This window comes from Pyxicephalus adspersus, chromosome 5 (assembly GCF_032062135.1).
Source record: "Pyxicephalus adspersus chromosome 5, UCB_Pads_2.0, whole genome shotgun sequence".
NCBI classification, from domain to species: Eukaryota; Metazoa; Chordata; class Amphibia; order Anura; family Pyxicephalidae; genus Pyxicephalus; species Pyxicephalus adspersus.
This window is the reverse complement of record NC_092862.1, coordinates 38,424,433-38,448,310: the sequence shown is the minus strand read 5'-3', so window position 1 is coordinate 38,448,310 and position 23,878 is coordinate 38,424,433. Positions and strand designations below refer to the sequence as shown.

Below are 23,878 nucleotides of genomic sequence, written 5' to 3'. Positions count from 1 at the left end.
GGACATTGCACTGCACACACGTCCAATGTTGTGGTTGCCAAATTGAACACCCTTGGTTTCCAATTGGTCCACCATCCTCCCTACTCACCTGACCTGGCCCCTTCGGACTATTATCTGGTTCCAAATTTGAAGAAACACCTGAAGGAGGAACATTTTGAGGACATTTCTGACGTCAAAGATGCTGCTGAGAGCTGGTTTGCGGCCCAACCAACAAACTTTTATTTGAACGGTCTAGAAAAGCTGCAACTACGCTGTACCAAGTTCATCAGTCTCAGGGGGGAATACTTTGAATAAATGTGTTATTTCATAACTCTGGATCTCTTCTTTCTAGGCAAAGCCAGGAACTTCTCAGCTCCCCCTTGTAGTATTAGTATAGCATATATATATATAATTCCAAATATAGATGCATGTTCATTTGCCATATAAATGTTTTATTTTGATATAGATTGCATTTATTTATATTTAAACATATCAAACAATAGACAAGATCAGGTATAATTGAGCTGCACAGCGAAGCACTGAGAATAGTATACAGCATACAAATTATGAGTGCAAACAGAAATAGCATTTGGAAACACTTCAATACCAAATGTTAGTTTATAGCATTTACAAAATTTATAAGCAGTACATTGATTCACCGTTTAACATAGGGACAACTGTATTTATTTTCACAATGTATATTATTTTTTATTATACTCTATAAATATATTTCATCTAAGATGTATTTTACACTTATCTACCTATATTACATTAGACTATATCAGGACCCAGTTTGCATCACTGGGGCCTACAGATGAGCTTTGGTACCTTGGTGACTATCTGAATGAACTCTAGCAACACTCTATGAAGAAGAATGGAATACTTACCCTTACCCCTTACCCAATCAGTGTGCTTCTGGTCTTCGTCCTTTCAGCTAAAAACAGGGTTGATTTCCAGCCCATCTAAAAGGTGCAGCACTTTCACATTCATAACTGTTTTACGCTACTCTGGTAGTCCTGCTACAGAGCAAAATAGTGAGAGATGACTCCATAGGGTCCATTGATAAAATAGTTAATCTGACATTCAGCAGCTTAATCAGATGTAGAATCTTCAAGGTGCATGTGTTGGCATTGATTAATTCTCCACCAGGAAATGTTGCTAAATGTCAGATTCACTGCTTTTTAGACCCCTATGTAAAGTTTTTTTTTATGTTTTTGTAGATGAAAGAATTTGGTTGTATGTGCCCACTCTGGGGATAATGACTAATCCCAACGTGCTGCTCCTAGACACAGGCCAGCTGGCCATGACCTTAAATCTAACTGCAGGTTCAAATGACCCTTGGTGCAGTGAGGTGTCCATGATTATGCCTCAGTGACATATATAGAAGCAGTTCAATAAAATCTGTGGTTAAAAATACTACAGTTGGTTACACTGCAGATGTTATCTGTGTTAGTCCTAGTTCATGAGTTGTGCCACTTCCCTGCGGTGTGTAGGAAGTCATTTCCACTGCTAGTCATACTGGTTTATTAGTCCTGGTCCCTTCTCTTGTGTAAGCTGGATCATGTACAGTGTTCCCAACTTTGCTGTTTCCTTGACGTTCTAACCGAAGTTTCGATGGAAAGCAAAAGTCTTTGAAACATCTTTTGAAATTTTCATCCAGGAATGCATACAAGATTGGATTTAAACTGCTGTTAGTATAACCCAAAGCAATACAAAAATAATAGATTGAGCTTACTGCAATGTTCTGTGGGACATCCACAAGGGTTTCAACCAGCACAAAAATATGAATAGGAGTCCAGCATATAATAAACACTGCAACAACAACTAGGACCAATCTTGTTATGCGTCGAAGATTTCTGTCTTTTTCACGAGATCCAGATAGGAGACGGACACTTTTTAGCCGCAGGATCATTAAAGTGTAGCAAATTGTTATTATAAACACAGGAATGACAAATGCAAAGATAAAAACGCAAATTTTCATTACTGTATCCCAATACCAGTAAGGCGAAGGGAACTGAAGAGCGCATTCTGTGACACCTAAAAAACAAGCAAAAACAAAAAAATTATTAGATGCAAAACAAATAAATTCACCTGGTCAGCTTTATTTATTAAGCAGCAATTGGGTGAGGGTTAAATTGGAACTAAAGTCCGCCTTTGAAAAAATTTGCTATCAAACAGGTATTGTTTGCAGAAGGGGGCAGGCAGTGTCCACTCTGCAATACCTGTTTTTACCTGCCTGATCGCCACCCATCTTTCAATTATTGCTCGACAATCCTGGCTTCCCTGGTTTGTTCAACAGGAGCGCATGCACGAGTCATGTCATCCCAGCCAATCAAGTTGATGCATTCAAGTGTAAACACTTCAGCCTTCCAATGCTGCAGGCTCTGGCAAAGTCTGATGAATGTCTGTGCTTTCTCCCCTAAACCCCACTAGACACTGGAGGACTCAGCAGTGATGTAGGAAAAACCATAGCACATGACAGAGGATGCAAGCATTTAACAGTCCTAGTTATGTTGGAAGTGAAAGACATTTGATGAGCATTCTGGGCTCAACTGAAGTCCTATCTGCTTGTGACATGGTTTCCACAAAAGGGACAAGTTGCATTTGAACATATGGTTGTTTTTGAAGATTTGGGCTAAGGCCCCAGCCATGTGCAAATCTGGTTACCTGCGGTGTCTTATTCCTGGGTGCACAGTAGCAGTTTGCTGTGTGTCCATGAGCGGCCCAACTGCATGGTTTTACTGGAGTTCGAGGACCTTTATACTATTGTATGTTATAATAGTCAAGGAAAGATAGATAGATAGAGCCCTTTCAGTCTTAATAAATCTGTATACTATATGGAACACAGTACAAACTAGGATGTGCTTCACTGCGTCAGTAATGGATTTAAAATACTGTTGCTGCCAACCATACTGATTGAGTTTACAGCTCACATGGGCCAGAACAAGGTCATTGCACAAAACCCAAGGTTATACATGTTATCAATAATGACAGTGCTACTGCAAACTCATCAATCAGCCTTGTGTGGATACCAAGGTGCTATCTTCAATATTTGGCTTAGCAGACCTCTAAATACCTGCAATCAGCATCTGGATAACAACTGTTGCGCATTGTGCCAACTTTGAAGCTGTACCAAGCAGTAGCAATAATCTATTCAATTCCAATCTAAAATTCTGTTAACCCAGAAGGTATACAGAGGATATTTATGAATATTTTAAATGTATATGATGTATCTGTGTGTTGTATTTCAATTATTTGAAGCCTTCTGTTGTGATAGAGTGTATGTTATACTCACTAAGGTGCCTGTAGCAAATGTATACAGTTTTGCACAGGTAATCCTGCCATGAGGTGTTCAGGTATGGAGTGACAACATGCTTTCTATGTCTCCCAGTTGTTCTTTGGCTTTGTCACTATGGCATATCCCCTCCCAAAAGAATCTATGACTGCCCAGTCATGGTCCATTGTTGTTACCATCCAGAAACCAGCTGAGTAATACCACCTAGCCATTGCATGGCTGTAAGCATGTAGATAAAAAGGGATGCAAAAAGGCTGCAAAAGATCAACAGCGCTGTTTTCCAAAAAGAATGAAAAAGTAATACAGTATATTATTTAAAAATGACAATATATTATCAAAGACAGAGCAGTTTAGCTCCACTAAACAATTAAATGTAATTTAGTTAGAAAATATGCATATTTTCATTAATGTACAGATCACATATGGACTGCTGTACACGTCAGATTTTTGCCAAGACAAACACAAATTCATCCCATTGATGATTATCTGATGTGTGTACAGAGCTTATTGATCTACAACTCTGCTTGGTTTACTCAGGCCACGCTCTGATATTGCGGGCTTGATGTCCCTGACTTAAAACACACTGAAATTATTGAAATGATCTCAGCCATCGATCATGGCTCAATAAATAGTAGAAATTGTTTTTGAGTGAAGGTGGAAATATCTCTAAATCCTAAAATTAAACCTGTACTTACGGAGTTTGAAAAACAGGTAGGTGCACATAGGAGGATGTTGAAAAATAATGCTGGTAGCCATCTCATGGCTTCTCTTGGGTCTTATTGGAAACTGTTTGGCATCCAAGAGCTGTTACAGGAAGCGATTGACATTTTTTTTCAGGCATTTGCCAATGCCTGTGTATGCAATTATAGAGCAGAGCTTTTTTTTCTTGTTTTTTTGGATGTGCGTCAACTATGGAAGCTGTTGGAGTTGCAAACTGCCCTTAGACATTGTATTTAGATAAGACATTCGAAAAACTCCACAGCTACCCAACCACAAGCAAACTGATAAAAGAAACCGATAAGAAATAAAACCATTTGTTTCGATAATAACCATATTTTGAGGGCAGTTGAAAATGGTTCAGAAAGTTATGCAAACAATAATGCCAGACATCTATACATTTAAAAAAATAATTACATATGAGACCTACAACAACCAGTTGGAAACCAAATGTTACTGTTCAACTAAAAGGACATTTCTGATTGGTCATTTATTTAAATTAATTGTATTCTGCTTTATTTTTGCCTAAACACTGTCATCAACATGCTTATCTTTATAGAATAATCTGTATTCCCATTTGTGATAACAGTTTTATTGATTTAAATGCATTTAATGGAGGTGTGATTGAAAAAGGCAATCAATAACCTGTGTATCTCAGTGAAAAGCCTGAACATCCTGTGACAGATTACACCGCAGATACAATCTATTGAATTTAAAAGACATTTTCTACCTAAGTATACTACAATGGTTGTTGTACAGCAGATGATTCTGCATACTATATTCACCTTGCTCAATGCCATGACCAAGGACGAATTTATAGTTAGACTATTCAATGAATTTTCAAGGTTTAGGCTCACGTTGAAAATAAAATTGTACTAATAATTCCTAGAACGATATGAAATAGTTATTCATTGTGAAGGACAGCAATCAGTGGAAAATCCCTTAGCTAACCTGTTTACTTATAGAACAAGCAGAAAGATGGCTCCTTAGGGAGCATGAAATCAATTTGACAGATTTTAACAATCATAAAGTTAAACCCTAATCAGTTCATATTTATTGGAACTGCAGTGCAACAAAAATACTGCAACTAGCATAGAATTAGGAGGCCAATTTATTAAACCCTAAGAAATACACAATTCTTATTGCCTTGATAATAACTCTGGAATTCTAAATACAAATAAAACAAAAGGCATACTGTGTCCAGGTGTATTTAGTAAGTGCTAATAGAAAGAAAAAACGAAAGTATTTCATTTTTCCCAAATAATCAAAGTGGCTTCAAACTTTAGAGTTTCTTCAAACTTTAAATATACCCGAACAATCTTTTGAAAACCCAAGCACTTACAATCACCTTTACTGCTTCTCCAGTCAATACTCCATGTCATGTGGAGGTCAGATGTTCTCCCATTAGCAGAATAGACAGAAACAGAATAAGTGTGCAGTGTAGCATTATGGTTAAGCTGAGTATATAAATAAGTCAGGCAGGTGGGATTTAAAATTACACTACACTTTCCCGTCCCAAGAGTAAATTTAGCCTTGCTTTTAGGTGGTAATTTCTTCTTTCCTTTTGCTGTTAGGATACCTAGTTTGTGCTTAATGCTAATGCTCAAAAACTATAAACTCAAAAACTAATCTTCTATGCTGCCTAAACACTTTTCATTGTTAGGCCGACAGAATAAATGAAATGCAGCATCTATTATGATCATTTTGTTTTCTTTGCTTTTTTGCTTTTGTATTCATATATCCCAAGAGGAGAACAATCGGAACATAGAAAATACAATTATCCAGGATTCTCCAACAAATACAAAATATTGCCTTGGTTTGTTAGTACAACTATAAAAGTATTACATATGTTACTATACTGTGGTGTTGAAAGGGCACTAATATGCTACCATAACCTTAAAGCGTACCTATACTCAGAATTTTTACTTTACATAAAAGGTTAGACAACCCTTTTATGTAGAGTACAAATTCTGTTTTTTTTTTGTTTTTTTTTTAGGTGCAACACCCTTTAAAAAAAAAAAAAAAAAGGGTGCAACACCGCCCCCTAATTATCGGCTGTCTAGACGGTGGAGAATGAATGGGAGCGCAAAGCCTCCCAGGACACCTAGGTCAGGCATCTGGGGAGGCTCTTGGGTGCTCCTTCTACACATGCTGGAGCATCTCGGGCATGCGCAGAAGGAGCCTTTTTGCTCAAAGAGGAAAATTTGCAGATTTCACGCATTTGCAGTGAGATCTGCAAATTTTTTTTTTATCCTTTGTCACCCGATCTAGTGCCTGGGTCGGGTGATGTAGTATGAAGAACCCAGAAGAGATAACAAAGATGGCGGCGCCAGAGCGCCGGCTCACAGACTGTTGTCGGGGCGACGCAGGACCAGATGCTGGACACCACCGGAGTGATCAGCCTGCCCTGCGGGATTGAAGGTAAGTGTTTTTTTGTGTTTTGAGTATAGTTCCTCTTTAAAAAGTGGCATGTCCTAACTTACACAAATTTACTTAATATTTGTTTTATAGTATGAATATGTTCCCATGTCCCCAAAATAGGGACATATTAATACTAAAAAATAAACTTAATCCTAACTCTTAAGCATTTATTTAATTCATAGTGATTTTGGCAGTTTTTGTCCAAATCAACCAAAACAAGTGTGTCCAATACTTATCGACAGAAGACTTTATAAAAAAAAAATGTTTGGAAGTGATTGTTTGTATATGGAATGCACTTTAAAAAAAAGAGTTCACCTATATATTTATACAAAGCCAAGTTTGTTGAGGAGACAATTTCATGGCTATTTTAAAAATTTATAAAAAAGAAAAAAAGACAAAAGATGAATTTTCCCTTTAACATTTGATCTAATTTAGATCCAGAAGCTTACATAATAAATGACACTGTTTTATTGCCTGAGTTATTTAAGCTAAGCACATTATCATAAACAAGAAAATATATTTCCGTTGATAAAAAATGTTGCATGTGATCTTTTCTGATGATTTACCACTGATCCCCATATAGCAATTTGCATCACCAAAATAATCATGTAATTGTGAATTAAAAAATAGGTCCTCAAAAATTGACTTATGTCTTAAATGTAATGAAGTAACAGGAATACCAGCAACCACAGGCAATTAAGTAAACAAGGAGACAGCTGCACAAATGTGAAATCAGAACCATGGAGATGTCATCTCAGTGTGATTCAATGTAAAGTTCCATGACTTAATGCACTGTGCCATTCACATAATACTTTATTCACAGTACAATGATGTTTACAAGCCTGAATGTACAGAGATGATAACTGTATCAATTTAGATCTTTTTATTTGTGTATTTCCTCCACAATCCACAATGCAGTGGGTTAATTACTGTAACTGTAGTGTATTTGTAGTTGTTTGCTCTGCTAGGCAAATTGATTTGATGTAGAGTTTATTGTGCATACATAAAATCCTGTAATTGGAGTGAAACACAATAATGATAAGCGGTTATGAAAACATCTCTCATGTCTCTGCATATGTGCAATTATGTTCATGAGTAGGACACATAACATAAAAAATATATTGTTTAAATTAAATATCATTCTGAAAAGGGTAGAGAACACTGCTCTTGGTTCTTCCTGTGATTAAGATATTTGTATGCTTCACAAGTGTTCCTTTGAAAGCAGATCGATGAGTAGAAATTAAAGTATTGCTCTTTTAATATAACCCCTCAGCAAAATTACAGCAAAAACAAGACTTTACACAACACTTAAAAATAATAAATCCAATCTCCTGTAGTGTCCTTTAGGCTAGGCATTGATGAAGTCTGCTATGCCTTCCAGTTGTCTACACCAAATGGCGGGCATGCCATAAGAAAAATCTGCAACCTACACAGCAATAGAGAGCAAACAAAGGGGCTAATGTTCTCCTACTACTCTAATAAATAGCATTTTTATTTCTGTCCATGTTGCCATTTGGGAGCTATTCCTACTCCCTGCGTGGTCATCATGACAGTAGGGAAAAGGAAATGTCTCTGATTGAGCCTCTGGTAGGGGTTTTATTTTTTCCTACTAAAAATTAAAGCTTTTTTTCTATGCAGGTCAAAGCAGAAGATCCACACATCTGTCCCTGCTGCTGTTAATACTTACCTTTCCTATGCCTTCCTAAGAGATTTTTTCCTCTAGGCTAAGGACAATACATACATGGTACTCCAAGGCATGGCAGTCAGGTGAGGAGGAATTATATGTGTAAGTCAAGACTTTATAGGATTTTGCTCTGGACCTCTTCTTTGCATTCCTGGTAGTGACACTGAGCAGAAGTGGAGGGAAGGAGAATATTAGGTGCTATTAATGGGGGGGTCAACATTGAACGTAACCTTATGAATTTTCCTTGACAAGTCACAAGTTCACTGTTATGATTTCCCCAACCCTCAGTGGCTCAATGCTAGCTTGGTAGTATGGTGCTAAGTTTTTGTTTGGTAGAGCTGAAAATAAACTTTCTGCAGCTCAAAGCTATTAACCTAGAAATAAAGAAAATGCAAGCAACTACAGGCTCTGTATTTGTCTTTAAATGTCTTAAACGAGAGCTTGGGGAGTCCCAAAGCTTTCTATTTAATTTAAACTGTCAAAATAAAACACTTCTGTCTCTCATAAAATTCTAGTGGCACTACTTTGATGAGAGGTCAAATAATGATGTGTAGAAGGAAGGATGGGTTTGAACATTATTTTTTTTTTTTTGCAACTAAAGCTTAAAATTTTAACACTATGTGCAAGCATCTCTAGATGCTTTTTTTATTCATGATACTGCAAATGACTGGTTTACTGTAAAAGAAAAGAGGTATGGTTAAACTGGTAAAGAAATGAGTTTCAAGTTACTATAATTAGGAAAGAGATAACGTAAAAAAGAAAGTTAATGCGAAAAATCCACCATAGCTTCCCCAATTACTCTTTACAGTCATCTTTCCAAACCTATAGGTGCTCTTTATTAAAATATCATGATATATGTAACTGAATTGATTAAAAACAACTTTTATTAACCCTATTCTATTCTATTAAATTACAAATAGCAAAGGCACAGGTGACAAAGCTAGGTTCTTTTTCCTGTAATGCAAGAATCTACTTAGATTACTAGGATTTATGTTCCTACATTTGTTCTGTCATGGGTCACATAATGAAAAATATGATATCCTTATTACCTAACACAGCCGTCCCAAACCTGTGATCTGTGACAAACTTTTGGTGGTTCGTGGCTCTGACTGGTGCACCCCCAGCAGGGTCAGGAAAAGGATCCTGCTTTGGGGGGGCGCACCGGCCAGAGCCGCAGACCTTGTCTCCCATATGTATCACGGGCTCAGGGCGGTGGGCGGGTTGTGTCTCTGGACACAACCCACCCACTCTCCCATCGCAGGCTCATGGGTGATTCTGAAGGACGTTTCTTCCCCTTTGATTAACAGTCAGGAGTCCATAAATTTAGTGGTCTTTGATGTCCAAAACATTGGGGTTCACTGACCTAACATATTCAATACAGAGGAGAATTAAGTTATCATTATGTTACCTTTCACGTTTGCTTGTAAGAATATTCAATACACATTTAAAAAACATACTTACCATCACTTATTTTAGTGCCTCCAAGGACAATGGCTGATATCCCGACAGAGGAGGAAAGCATCCAAATACACACATTGATGAATTTAGCTTTCAGTGGTGTCCGGAAATCCAGGGCTTTTACTGGGTGGCACACAGCAATGTATCGATCAACGCTCATCATAGTAAGGGTGAATATACTGGTAAACATGTTATAGTAGTCAATGGACATGACTATTTTACAGAGAATGTCTCCGAAAGGCCAAGAACTCATTAAAAATTCTGTACTCTGAAACGGCATGGTAGTGGTCACTAGAGCATCAGCCAGAGCTAGGTTAAATATATAAATGTTGGTTGCAGTCTTCATTTTTGTGTATCTGTTGGGGACAGAAGATACAGGTAAAGAATCATTAAATCTGAAATTCAATTTGCTTATATTTTTTTATATAGAGTGAAGGAAGGGGTGTAGTCCCCTTATATTTATAATATTTTATTAGACACCAAATTATCCAAATAGGGTCACACATGTAAAGGGAGGTCAATGTGAAATCTGTTTATCAGGAAGTACACTTTTCTTTGTGTTATATTTGCCACTAGATTTCTCAATGCAATATATCCTCCTGCATACTGATAGGGCAGTATGTTTAAAAGATGAGCATTTACTTTATTTATTTCTATAAACTAATATGTATTTTGTGGACATGTATAGATTATTTAGGAAGGACATATCTTTTACTTCTGGGCTGGCTCACCATTGGTTCCAATTGTGGATTTTGTTGCCTGCTTTATGTGACAAACTGATGGCATTGTTGTTATGTGACATATATGGTATTGTATAATTGTATTTTTTGTAAGTGTTTTGTGATGTTGTCCATAACAGCTATATAGGAGAGGGTCACAAATATACTAATTTTCATTTTTTAGAATGGCATGATTCCTCCATTGACACTGTGGTCCTAAAGAAGCAGCAGAAGAGTCAGAGGCTGACAGGGATGTACATCATGCTAGATGTACAATGTGCAAATATGCAAAAGATGGCGTTAAAAAAAATTTTTTTGATGCAGCACAGTATTTTAAAACTGAAAGTATGCTGTGTAACTGGTGTGGTCTTTATCCTTCCTCTGGAATAATATTTTTTTAAACTTTTGAATCTGTATTAAATCCTCTTATTGAGTCTGCCTCCTTTTTTAAATGCGCAGTGTTGAACCTCTACCATTTATTTAATCAATGTATTAGTGCATTTTGTCACTTTGAGAAATATTTGGAGTAGATTATATACATTGTTTCCAAGAAAACTGGAGAAGACAGCTAATACCCTATGTATATAATATGGCAAAACTAATTTAAAGACTGCTTATTTTTATGTATACTTTATGGTATCTGTCCGACAGATCTGTCAGCACTTTAGGAAATTGTCCGCTGTTTACATTTTTGCTGGAAGCAGCAGGCTTACCAGCTGGTGACTTTGTTTAAGCTCTGATTTCATTGCCTTATGGAGTCATAATATAAAAGATTATTTATAAAATGGGTAAAACACTCAGTAGAAACAGTGCTTAAACTTTTTCATAATGATCTTTATCTAGCTTCGAAAAAATTTGTGGTTAAATTTACATAGCTATTACCTCTTCTGTTCTTTACCTTCCTGGCTGCTGTTGTTTCTTGTCACCCTTTAATTAAAATACTGTATTTGTATTTCTAGCTAATTTCAAATCATAGCAATTTGACCCGTTTATTTCTATGAGCTGTTTCTTCTTATTTTTAACACTGACATTTTAAATTCTACATATACCTGCTCTTTAATATATACAGTTAGATCCATAAATATTTGGACAGGTGCAACTTTTTTCTTATTTTGGTTCTGTATATTACCACATTTAATTTAAATGAAACAACTCAGATGCAGTGGAACTGCAGACTTTCAGCTTTAATTCAGTTGGTTGAACAAAAAGATTGCATATAAATGTGAGGAACTAAAGCCTTTTTATTTACACAATCACTTCATTTCAGGGGCTCAAAAGTAATTGGACAAATTAAAAAAGCTAAAAATAAAATGTTCATTTCTAATACTTGGTTGAAAACCCTTTGCTGGCAATGACAGCCTGTAGTCTTGAACTCATGGACATCACCAGATGCTGGGTTTCCTCCTTTTTAATGCTCTGCCAGGCCTTTACTGGAGTGGCTTTCAGTTGCTGTTTGTTTGTGGGCCTTTCTGTCAGAAGTTTAGTCTTCAACAAGTGAAATGCATGCTCACTTGGGAACAAATCAGGTGACTGACTTGGCCATTCAAGAATATTCCACTTTTTTGCTTTAATAAACTCCTGGGTTGCTTTGGCTGTATTTTTTGGGTCATTTTCCATCTGTATTATGAAACGCCTCCCAATCAATGTGACTGCATTTAGCTGGATTTGAGCAGACAGCACTGTTGTCTTCCCTGGACGTCCAGGTCTTTTGGCGTTGCTGAGTTCACCAGTGCTTTGTTTCTTTCTCATGATGTACCAAACTGTAGATTTTCCCACTCCTAATATTGTAGCATTTTCTCGGATGAGTTTTTTCTGTTTTTGCAGCTTAAGGATGGCTTGTTTCACCTGCATGGAGAGCTCCTTTGACCGCATGTTGTCTGTTCACAGCAAAATCTTCCACACACAAGCACCCCCACCCTTCCCCTCAAATCAACTCCAGGCCTTTTATCTGCTTAACTGATAATAACGAAGAAATCGCCCACACCAGCCCATAAAATAGCCTTTGAGTCAATAGTCCAATTACTTTTGAGCCCCTGAAATGAAGTGATTGTGTAAAAAAAGGCTTTAGTTCCCCAATTTTTTATGCAATCCTTTTGTTCAACTCACTGAATTAAATATGAAAGTCTGCAGCTGAACTGCATCTGAGTTGTTTCATTTAAAATGAATTGTGGTAATGTGCAGAACCAAAACTAGAAAAGAGTTGTCTCTGTCCAAATATTTATGGACCTAATTGTATCTAAAGCCTTTTGTCTGCTTGAAATTTTGGCCCAGGTCCCACAAGTCGGGTGTAAGCTTAAAACCATTTCACTTGTGACTACAAAATGTTCCTGAATACTGTTGAATTGAACTGAAATATAACCTCTTCAGAAGTGATATGTCTGAGTAAAAAGAGGTATTTCAGTTACGCTCTAATTGCTTTGCCTGTTTTCTGTAGTCTATATTTACTGTAGCTCAGGATTTTAAAACCAGCACAGGGCACTTTTTATACATCTATGTTTCCCTATTCTTCCATATCACTTAATTTTTGGTTGGTGTGCACAACAATACATTTTTTTATTATCTGCTTATATATATATATATATATATATATATATATATATATATATATATAATATTTGTCTTTGTTTTGCAAAAAGCATTGATATACTTTTTTAATATTTAATAAAGCATAGATAAAAGGCTACATATTATTCACATGAACATTTAAAGGTAGCCTGCAATTATGTTTTTTTTTTTTTATAAGAATTTTTATTAGCACCCTAAAAAACGAATAATGTTGCAGTATGGCAGTGGGTTGGATTTATTAAGTTTTATTTATTTATTATTAAGTTCAACAAGACTGGAAAAGATAGACTGCCATGGCGGAATCTGGGTGATCGGGAAAACCTGGAATGGATTTTTAAAAATTATTTCCTATTATTAAACATTTTTAATCCCTGACCAATTCCATTTCAGGGTTGCTGGATCACCCAGATTTGCACATGATAGTCTATCTTCCCCAGTCTTGGAGAGCTTTTTTAAATCAGGTCCAATATGTAGGACAAAAATCATATGGTGAAGAGTAATTGTGACAAAAAGGGTCAAAGTTGTAGGAATAGGGAAGACTTTCAAATAAAAGTCCGGAAACTGACACTACAAGCATTGCATCACTGGGGTGTCTTGGAGGCTTCCAAATAGCTGTTGAAGAATAATGTTTAGTGTTTTTGAACACTCCTACTTATCTACACAAGTACAGAATAGATCAGGTTAAAGCTCATTTGGCAAGTTAATTTATTGTGGCTATAGTTATTAGAAAAACAATAATTTACAAATTTGAGTTTTAGCCAGGAAGATCCATAATGTAATTTCACCTAACAGGCACCCCCACTACCTAAATGACAAAAATCAATACTTAATAAGGAAAACTGCATTTACCATTAACACAATTAATTAATTGAGGTAATTGGCAGTACATTCTGCTTTATGTCCGTCTTTTTATTGTATAATCCATATGATCTCAAATCCTAGCAATCAAATTATATTATATTAGTTTCCTTGCAACACCAAGAATAATCTAAGCTTTTATTAAAGTTAGATGGCATATACTACAGCTGTTACCTTATAACAAATGTAATTGATTATTGTTAATTAGCCTAGTGACTTTAAAGATTAGTATCCTTGTTTTTTTTTAATGTATGATAACATATTTATATAGTATATATGTTTTGTTTTGTTTTTTTTTTTTTGTTTTATTTTTGCATAGGTTTTCTGCGGATAAGCTTGTTTTCACATATATTCCATTTATGTAACATTATGTTATTTGAATTTTGACTGTATTTATGATAAAGGTTTAGGTTGGGAGCTGCAGCTCCCAATCAGAGCTAGAGACATGTTTAAAAAGTTTTAGCAAGCGAAGTTGAAAGTAAACAAAGACAGTAATGTTAGACATTGGTGGCTCAGTGGCTAAACACAGCCACGTAACACTAGGATCGCAATTGAAAAACTCAGCAGAGACGCTATCTGCATGAAATGTGTACGTTCTCTGTGTTTTTGTGTGGCTTTCCATTAGGAATTCTGGGTTCCTCCCAAAATGAGACAGGCTGGACATGATCAAAGGTTTGGAAAGTGAACAGTTCTCATTCACTATTCCAATTGTGCATTTGGCTACTTGCCTTGAATGCAGCTTTACAAATGTTGATATCATTGAAGTAAACAATTGCAAAATCCAACATGATCACCTAACAAATTAGAAAACTTTTATTATTTGAGTTCAGGACTATTCAGTTCGGGCTCTATGGCTATACTAGACTGCAAACCGGCTGTAATTGTAGACTCAGAAAACTCCCCCTATTGATCCCAAATACTAGACATAAATCTAGAAGCATTAAATACAGCAGACATTGCAGAAAGAAAAATTAAAACTAAACTTTTTTTGAACTGTATAAAAGTCATCTTGCATGTAGTTAATGCCCTCTTGTTTATCAAATCTTTTCAATCTTCTTTTCTATTAATGTATTGTAGGAACTGGGCTTCTGGAAAAGAGACGTTATTTAATGTTGTTATTGATATATGTTGTTTATAATTTACTAATATCCATGTTTGTAATTTAGGGAACAAAAAGCAAAGCTGGAAGCATTTCGAATTATTTATAATGAGATAATAGCTTTGTTGGTATGGCAATACCTCTACATCTAGTATACGTGAGCTTTTATACAAATCCTAGTTACCCTGTCTATAATATTAGTGTGTACAGTGTGTTCCATTATGGGAAAGCTAATAATAGCCTCCTAGTTCACCTGTTAGTAACTGCAGAGTTTTTACTTTCCTCCTCCAGATCATCATTATTATTTCAGAGATGTTTCAGTAGGAGCACTCTAATTTTGTATTTTGATAAATTAGCCAGTCAACAATTAATTATAGTAAATTGAGATCTGATGGTTTGCTATGGGTTGCTGCACTTTGGCCTTGTAGAATAAATTCCTTATTAGCTGTTGAATAAGCAGAAAACTATTTTCAAGTTTATTTACTTGTCCTTGATTTTTTCACAAAATTACATTTTCATAATGTGTACAAGCTTTTAAAATTCCAACATCAAATCAGTGTAATTTATCTATTAAAACTAACTGGCATTCTAAATTATTGAGCATATTTGTACCCTGTGTCAATTATTCATAAATACACTATAATAAGAAGAAAAGCACAATGTGTACTACCCAACAAAAGCAAAATTTAAAAAGGCATTACTATGGCTCCATCATGTCATAACTTTCAACAGAGAATACTTTGCCATGTTAGAATAATATTGATGCTTCATGTGCTAAGTGTTGTTACAGTCTTTGTGCCACCCCCTGCTTTCAGCACATTTCCTTAAGGATTGATTGATTGATTGATTGATTGATAAGGTTTGATGATGCTGGGCAGATCTACGTATGCATTTTTTAACAATATTCCTGTGAAAGGTCTTAATTATCCAGGTTGTTTTTTATCTAGTAGTCATGTTCTTTTCTTGACATTTCACAGCTCTTCAAGTGGCTTCATCCATTCAACTGATGAAGAACTCATCAAGCAGCTTGGAGAGCTATAAAACGTCTTTAACAACGCAAGAACAAGTCCAGCTGAATGTTACCAAATAGTACTAGTGGTTCTTTTTAACAGTGTTGCATAATTAAAGTACACCATGAGGTTAGACTGCTGGGAATAAGTGTTTTTATCTGGTTCTATTTAAGATGATGTCTCACACCCTTTTCTTGCACCCTAGCCTTGTACCCTACATGATGATTTTTTATGGATTTTTGCACTTTCAAATAATTATTTTCCACAGTAAAATGTTGCTTCCTACATTTATATTTCAGTGCTCTATGCTGGGTAGCAACCACAGCCATGTGTCAATGTAAAGTAGGGGGTGAGTGTTTCAGACCAATTCTTATATTGAGTGTTGATTACTGAGACCACTGGGTTATCTTAAGATACATTGTACAACTGGTGTAACAGGGAAGTGGAAGTAAAACTATAGAATGAATGTTGTTTGTATAAAATCTACACTGCATATACACAATATCACACTGCATATCAAGTTCTGTGAATTTGGTTTTAAATGCTTACATCTGTAAGATTGGAAGATACTGCAATTTCTACACAGAAATACAGTGGGACAATTATTTCAAAAATATATCAAGCTTATGTTCATTTTTTTATTTTACATTATATATCACACAGGACAGAACATTTTAATTTACCAAATTGATGTGCAGACAGTTATCAGCATTTATTTGTCCCAATGCATTCATATTAGATGCTTCCCTGAGAACCCTTTAGATACTTCACAATTGCATTAAGTCAATAATATGCCATTATTTATAGTGCATCATAATTTATTCAGACCAAGAACAGAATGGATACTAAAGATTGATTAGAACTACAGAAGTGATTATTTTGCTTAGCCATGAAACATTCATTGAGTAGTCTCGGAGGAGTTCCGAGAGCATGTGTGAGATAAGATCGTAATTAAATAGATCTGAATAAACCAAGATTGATTTTCCGGGAGTGCAATTATATGTACTACATGAAGACGATTGCAGGCATCCGACATGTAGATTTTCTATGTTTTTAAAAAGATGTTAACAAAAGATTCAAACCCATTTGTGTTACCTAGTTAATGGTGGTTGTGTTAATTCACCTTATTACATGTTAGTAGTTCATACCAAAAAGAACTTTTTTAATGGAAGCACTTGAGCTGTGTTTTTGATTAAAAGCATTTTGTAATTTGAAGCTAAAGCAGGAACAAATGCACATTTAAATATGAGAAAAAAACAAGTAGGACCTGTTAAGAGCTAATAGATGGCTTTTATAATATATGGTTTTGTTTGGCATAATATTAGTAGTATAATATTTTTACATAGTAGTTTATGAATAAAAGGTACAACAACAGGTTTTATTCATAAGGCATTGCAAGGCAGGACATGCGCTGTCAAACTGACAGCTCAGTCCCTTGCATTACACAGGGAAAAGGTAGCTCTTCCTGTGCAATCATCAGAACTCTCGGAGAGCTGTGTACCAGTGACACACACAGCTCCAGATACATAGCAAGGGCTGTCACACTAACAGCTGAGCAAAGAGCCACTTATTACACAGGAGGATATCCCAATGTAATCTGCAGGACTGAGCTGTCATTTTAACTGGAGACAGCTGGATTATGAACGACAGGAGAGGTTCATATCCTAGTTGCAATATCCCCGAGCATCATGCTCAAAGTGGAAGCATCTTCTGTCTCAGCCTAACCCTGAATGCTAGTCATCTTTTTCTGCTCAGTCCCATCATTAATCACATGGTCCTAGTGCTTAGAGGTTTTTCTCACTGTGTGCCACAGTCATAACCATCATCAATTAAAGTCTCAGGTTCTGCATTTGCTTATTGCCATGGTTCAATAATCAATATTATCTGCCAGCACAACAATACTGAACAAAACAATATAAAAAAATCTGTGTATTTTATTTTAACCTCCCTAGCGGTTAATTTCTTTCCGGTTTTATATGTCTAAAAGCGGTACATTGTTTTTCGTGAAAATTTATTTTACAGTAAAATATAATAGTATGAGTATAATAAAGTTTGAAACACAAAATCATAAACAATAAAAAAAATAAACAATTAAAAACAATAAATTGAATAAATTAAAAAATCTATATATTTAAAAAAAAAAATATACACATTATACTCATACTATTATATATACTGTAAAATAAATGTTCTTGAAAACAATGTACCCGTTTTACACATAAAAATCCAATCTATTGCATTTAATACAGTTATTTTGTATTGAATGCAATACAAATAGATTTTGAATCTGCCACCCCGCCCAGCCGGGACGTACACACGCACCAACGTCACCGGGATCTCCCCCGGTGACTCATCGGATGCAGAAGCAGGCAGAAGAAAGAAGACGGAGATTGCGGTGCTGGACGGCGCGGGACCCTGGCAGATCAGGTAAGTGCTTCATTTACTAACCTTCCATAGGTGTTCCAACCCCGAGTGTGTCTTGGGGTTACCGCTTTTAGCAACTTTTTTCTACCCCGAGTCACACTCGCGGTTACCGCTAGGGAGGTTAAAAAATGACACATCACATACAAACACTAAACATGTGTTCCACATTAGTGTAACATAGTCCTTATAGAAGAGGGAACTCAACATGAGGCACAAAAGGCATGTGAAGACCCTTCTGGATTTTTCTTTTGTCATTTTTAGGTGGTGAGTTCATTTTGGTTTTAGCCTGTGATTTTCCTTGATTTTCGTTACCCTTACCAATTTACATAATGCAAGAATAGAAAATTCCCTAGCAAGTTGTTAAGTTGTATATACTTTCCCCAAGACCTTACCACCGCATCAGCACATGTGGGAAAAAAGTGCCCCTTTATTTTACACTCCCTTTTTAAAGTACCTGCCAGATGCTTAAAGGCATACGGAATGGTATCTGCTTGATAAAAGGATGTCTCGCCTAAAGTCTTTTGACCATGAGAATATCATCCCATTTGCCTGGTGTGCAATGCTGTTTTTATTTGCTTTTTATTTAAAGTCAATCTCATGCCCTTTTTAAATTCTATATCAAGAAAATAAAATACAGTTTAAAAAAGAAACGGATTAAAAACTGGTGGATCAAATTGTAAATACAAATCACTCATATGTGCTCCATATTTGTCTGTTTGGCAGGTATTTATTTAAAACAATAGCAATGTAAAAGATAAAAAAAATTATAGAACACACTAGTGACATATTTCTACAACAATATGCTTAACTTGTGCAAAATTAAACTTACCGTATAATTACAAACATCACCAGTGCATTGCCCACCAAGCCAACAACAAAAACCATGGAGTAAACTGCTGTTATGATGACAGAGATTGTTGGAGAAATGGTGGTGTGATTGCCCTCCTGTGTAGGTGATACTGGATAGTCACTGACATTTTCATAGTCAGCCCAGCCATGCAGTAAGCTGGAATTGGCAAAACAGCTTGAAATGCACATTGGCATACAATTGGGAGAGCACGTTGAACCCATTGGATGTCTCTTAGGGTCTATTTCATCCTCTCGAAAAATTTGCACTGGTGATTCCATGAGCACTGAACAATTCAAGATCTAGAAAACAGAGCAGAGGTAATTAAAAGCAAGTACCAGCTGTAAACCTAAATTTTTGTCATGGGTAACATCATTGAAAGGCTGAACGCAATATAGAATAGCAAATGCAAGGAAACAAAAGAAAGACATTACAGTAACGATTTTACAAGTCTGGTCTCACACAGATAGCATTGTAAAATATGAAATACAATAAACAATAGTAATAGTAATGTTAGCAAGTACACATTTTTTGGAGCCAAAACCTACATTTTTGTAAAAAAAAAAAGTTATATGTCAGAAATATAAACTGTAAACTTTGGCGGAGAGCTTTACCTACAGCTTTCTGTACATGCTTAAAAAATATGCACTATCAATATATTATAATCAACCCTAAAACTTAAAGAAAGACATTTAAACAGGTATGAATTTACAGGTACAGCAGCAATCTTTGCAGATGTCTTACAGAATTTCTTAAGAAAAACACTACTGAAAACCTCAATGTAGCATATTATGCTTGTGTTTTAACCTCAAGTGTTACACAGACCATTGATGGAAAGTTGCAAGAGCAAGAGTTGCAAGAATTTCAGAAAAGTGTGTGTATGGATTCAGAGAGTTTTTTGGCGCCATATAAATATGAGTAGTAAAAATAGTAATAGCTAGTACTATGAACAAATATAACCAGTTAGGTTATGTCAGTATAAAAATAGTAGTAATTCTTTTTTTACTTAGTTTGGAAATACTTTGCAATAACTTGTTGCCTAGGGTATAACAGTTAGATATAGTGGGCTTGATTTATTAAAGCTCTCCAAGGCTGGAGAGGATACACTTTCATCGGTAAAGCTGGGTGATCCAGCAAACCTGGAATGGATCTGGTCCAGGATTGAAATCATTTGCTAAAAAAACAACATGACTTTTAGGAAGTCCATTCCAGGTTTGCTGGATCACCAAGTTCACTGATGAAAGTGTATCCTCTCCAGCCTTGAAGAGCTTTAATAAATCATGCCCATTTAGTATATATATATATATATATATATATATATATATATTTTTTTTTTTTTTTAACTACACTATGGACAGGTGATGTCCCATCTGGAATAAAATAACCTAACGGTCTGATCGCAATATTTTTTTTTTTTTTTAACTACACTGCTGTTTTCTGAAGTTTTTTGTAGCACTTTACTACAAGCTCTGCTGAAACATTATGTACATGGAATTCAAGGTAAATGGGCCAGGAAGGATTAAAGTACAGTGAGGGGCTAGTAGGCTTTGTTACCTTAAAGTTTTCACTATGATGTCTAAAAACACAGTTATGCAATACAGTAACAGATCCATTCTCAGAAATAGAAATATGATTACTATACAGTGCTATACCATTTCAATAATAAATCATTACTAATCCTCCAAAAAACAAAATGCAACTCTAAAATTTGACAAGATGTTCCACAAACGTGCAGGTATGCTGATGTAAGCTTGATTGGCCATTGAACCGGTGACAATGACTGACAATGAATGATATTCTTTGCATTCCAGCTGTGTTTTGATGGAAAAATCAACAGATCTTTAGTACCGCAACTTCAGTAGTATTATTGTCTTTGCTATTGCTGAAGATTGAAAAATATTTTGTATAAACTTTAAGAAACATTTTATCTGCTAAAACCTGTATTAATTCAGAAGTACTCAACATTCCAACCATCAGTTGCTAAGATATTGTAATATCGGAGCTTTTAAAAGGTTTATTGCATAGACAGAGAAGTGGATAATAAAGATCTACAAATCCGCACTTACAAATCCAGGTGAAATTTTATGATTTCTGAGTGTTATAGATTTGTGATTTGTAGAAGGACTAAGGCGGACTTAGTCTAAATATTCATTCACTTTCTAAATGTTTCCAAACTAAGTTTTTACGGCTTCAACCAGCTGCCCCAGAGCTTAAAGAGTTTGTCCTATTGGTGTGAGCTTAGGTGGTGACAAATATTTGAACAGCTTTTCCAGTGCCATCCATGGGTTTATTTCCAGATTCCAGTTTATGTTCTATAGGGCTGCGGTTCAGAGAATGTGTTTTGGAAAAGCATATGTGTAAGGTGGATATGCTGAACCTTTATGGTTATGAGTATGAGAACTGGACCATTATTGGATTCAAAAACACCTTTACACATTCTATATCCTAAAAATGATAGCTTGAGATGTTTTATCTGGATGTTTAGGGACTTTTGGATGTTTGGAATATAATTATCTTTAAAAAGAGATTGTATCTTCTGAAATAAAGCTATCTATAGTTTTGCAAAAAACTTACCACTCATTCTTATTCATTATTAAGTATATCAGATCTGTAAATGTTCCACTTCCTTTCACAAATAGGCAAATTAATGTAAATGACAAAGCAGCTAAAATGACTATAAATTGGGATTTTTTTTTCTTAGTAGGCAGGCCTTTATGCTGTAACAACATACCTGTTGTCAATATGGTATCCTTTTCCATTTTCTGTTCAGTAACGTAGTTCAGTAATTATTTGTCAGGTCGTCTGCATGGTATAAACCACTTTGTCTCTAAAAGCTTCTCACTATTTTTTTATTCCTTTTGTGTCTCTGCTCTGAAAAGTGTTATGATCTTAGGAGTTCCAGGAATTTCTGCCCTATTTCTGTATCCACACCAACATTATTTCTAGTCTTACAAAGGTATGAGCAGTAACGGAATGGCTTGCAGAAGTGTATGGTCAAATGTTACCATCACACCAGCTTAATTAATGTACTAGTGGAACTTCTTTGTTGTAAGCACAATTGCTAGCAGTACGCATAATTATGTTTTGTATTTGATAATATACTTTGAAAGCATGATGCATGAAATACCACTATCCTTCTAAAGATGTGAGGCAAAGGCCATCTTTGGATGCTTTTATTTATCATGTACCTACATTGAACAGATGTTTTAAAATCACATCTTCCCAACCAGGTCCCTATTGTCAAAGAATTAATATTAGCATTCTTACTGGGGAAATCAAAAATAGTTAATAAAGAATAGCCCACCAGTCCTTGTCCATTGGTGGATCCATTTGTTTTCATTTCAGTCTGTGAACCCCACCAACCTCTTGTTTCCAGACCCTCTCTGGTGGTAGGATAGGATGGAGCATGTCAAATGGCTTCCATCCATCACATGATCATCCCTTAAAAGAAAGTAAATGGCAACAAGAAGTTGCCTGGACAAGGAGTACCTTTGGCTCTGCTTCCAGGTCCCTGTTGTTTGATTCTCTTGTTCCTGATTGTTTGCGTATTGACCTCGGCACCAAATCTACAAGATGCTCATAGGTTGTTAGGATACAAATTTGCCCAGGTTTCTGGCAGACTGGCATAGAGAGCTGGGTCAGGAAATAGTGGAGTCTGACTGGATTTCTGAATTTGATTTGTTTGTGGCTAAACTCAGGAGAAAAACTATAAAATTCTGTCACAATGGTACAGAGACCCAGCTTTCCTGCACTGTGTTTCCTTCTGTCTCAAACATTGGCTGGCGATGTGGAGAGGGAGTCAGTACTTATCTACACATATGGTGGGATTGTCCAATACTACAGCCTTATTGGCGAGGAGTTTTTGAAATTTGTTCAGACATGTATTGCACTAATGTTTCCCCCTCCCCGGTGCATGGGTTGCTCTCCATCTCCCCGATCCAGAGCTCACTATTAAGAGAAGCCTATGGGGACACCTCTTAGCTGAAGCTCGCCAATTTATCCCACCTTTCTGGAAACATCCTTCCTGATCACTTCCAACACAATTCCAACATTTTCACTCTGGGTCACAAGGGTGAATGAAATGATGAGGATGGAGGAATCAAGGGCATAGTATAATGATTGTATGGACAAATGTTTCTCCCACTGGTCCTGTTGGGAACAGTACAGCACCTCGTCCAAACTTGAAATTAGGATTGGTACTCATTCTCTGCAGGCTAATGCTTCTTGACATGTTTCTGGGACATACTTTGTTTCTTGTGTTCACACACCCCCCCCCTCCTTTTTGGTATAATGCCCTGTAACATATGGTAATCGTTAATATTTTCACTTTGTTTAATTTGTGACTTTTATTTTATTGAAATACCATATATATACCTTTGCTGAAAAAAATCATATGTTTTTACTGTATTCATGATATGTAAAAATATCTTAATAAAAATATTTTGAACCATATCATGTATGTTCCATACTTTATTTAATTCAGCCATTACAATTTCATACCAGTTCTTGCACATTCATGTAGTTGGAAAAGTTATCTTCAATCCCTATAATTATGCAGGTTTTAATAAAAGACTACCGGTGATCCTGTAATTAAGGCTCTTGTTACCCTGATGGAGAATACAAGTTGCTGTGCTGACATAAATAAACAGGCATTATCCACTATTAGCAGCATAAGGAAGCCTACCCCGTGCAGTGATGTGCTGCTGACAATAGAATATGTGAAAATAGATAGAAAGTCAGCTGAAACAGGCTGAAGGATAACTGAAATACTAATGTAAAAAATGGAAAATTGACAAAGTGAC

At 35.8% G+C, this 23,878-nt stretch overlaps 1 protein-coding gene across 1 annotated transcript in view; it reads right to left on the bottom strand.

The window, feature by feature from the left end:
• Nucleotides 1–410: 410 nt before the first annotated feature.
• Nucleotides 411–23,878, bottom strand: part of OPRK1 (opioid receptor kappa 1) — a 35,566-nt gene continuing 12,098 nt past the window's right edge. Inside the window, exons 2-4 of the mRNA XM_072411208.1 lie at nucleotides 19,059–19,378; nucleotides 9,558–9,910; nucleotides 411–2,016 (exon numbers count right to left, since the gene is read on the bottom strand). Of these exons, the coding sequence (XP_072267309.1) occupies nucleotides 1,493–2,016; nucleotides 9,558–9,910; nucleotides 19,059–19,357 (1,176 nt within the window). The 5' untranslated portion in view covers nucleotides 19,358–19,378 and the 3' untranslated portion in view covers nucleotides 411–1,492. The remainder of the gene's footprint in view (nucleotides 2,017–9,557; nucleotides 9,911–19,058; nucleotides 19,379–23,878) is intronic.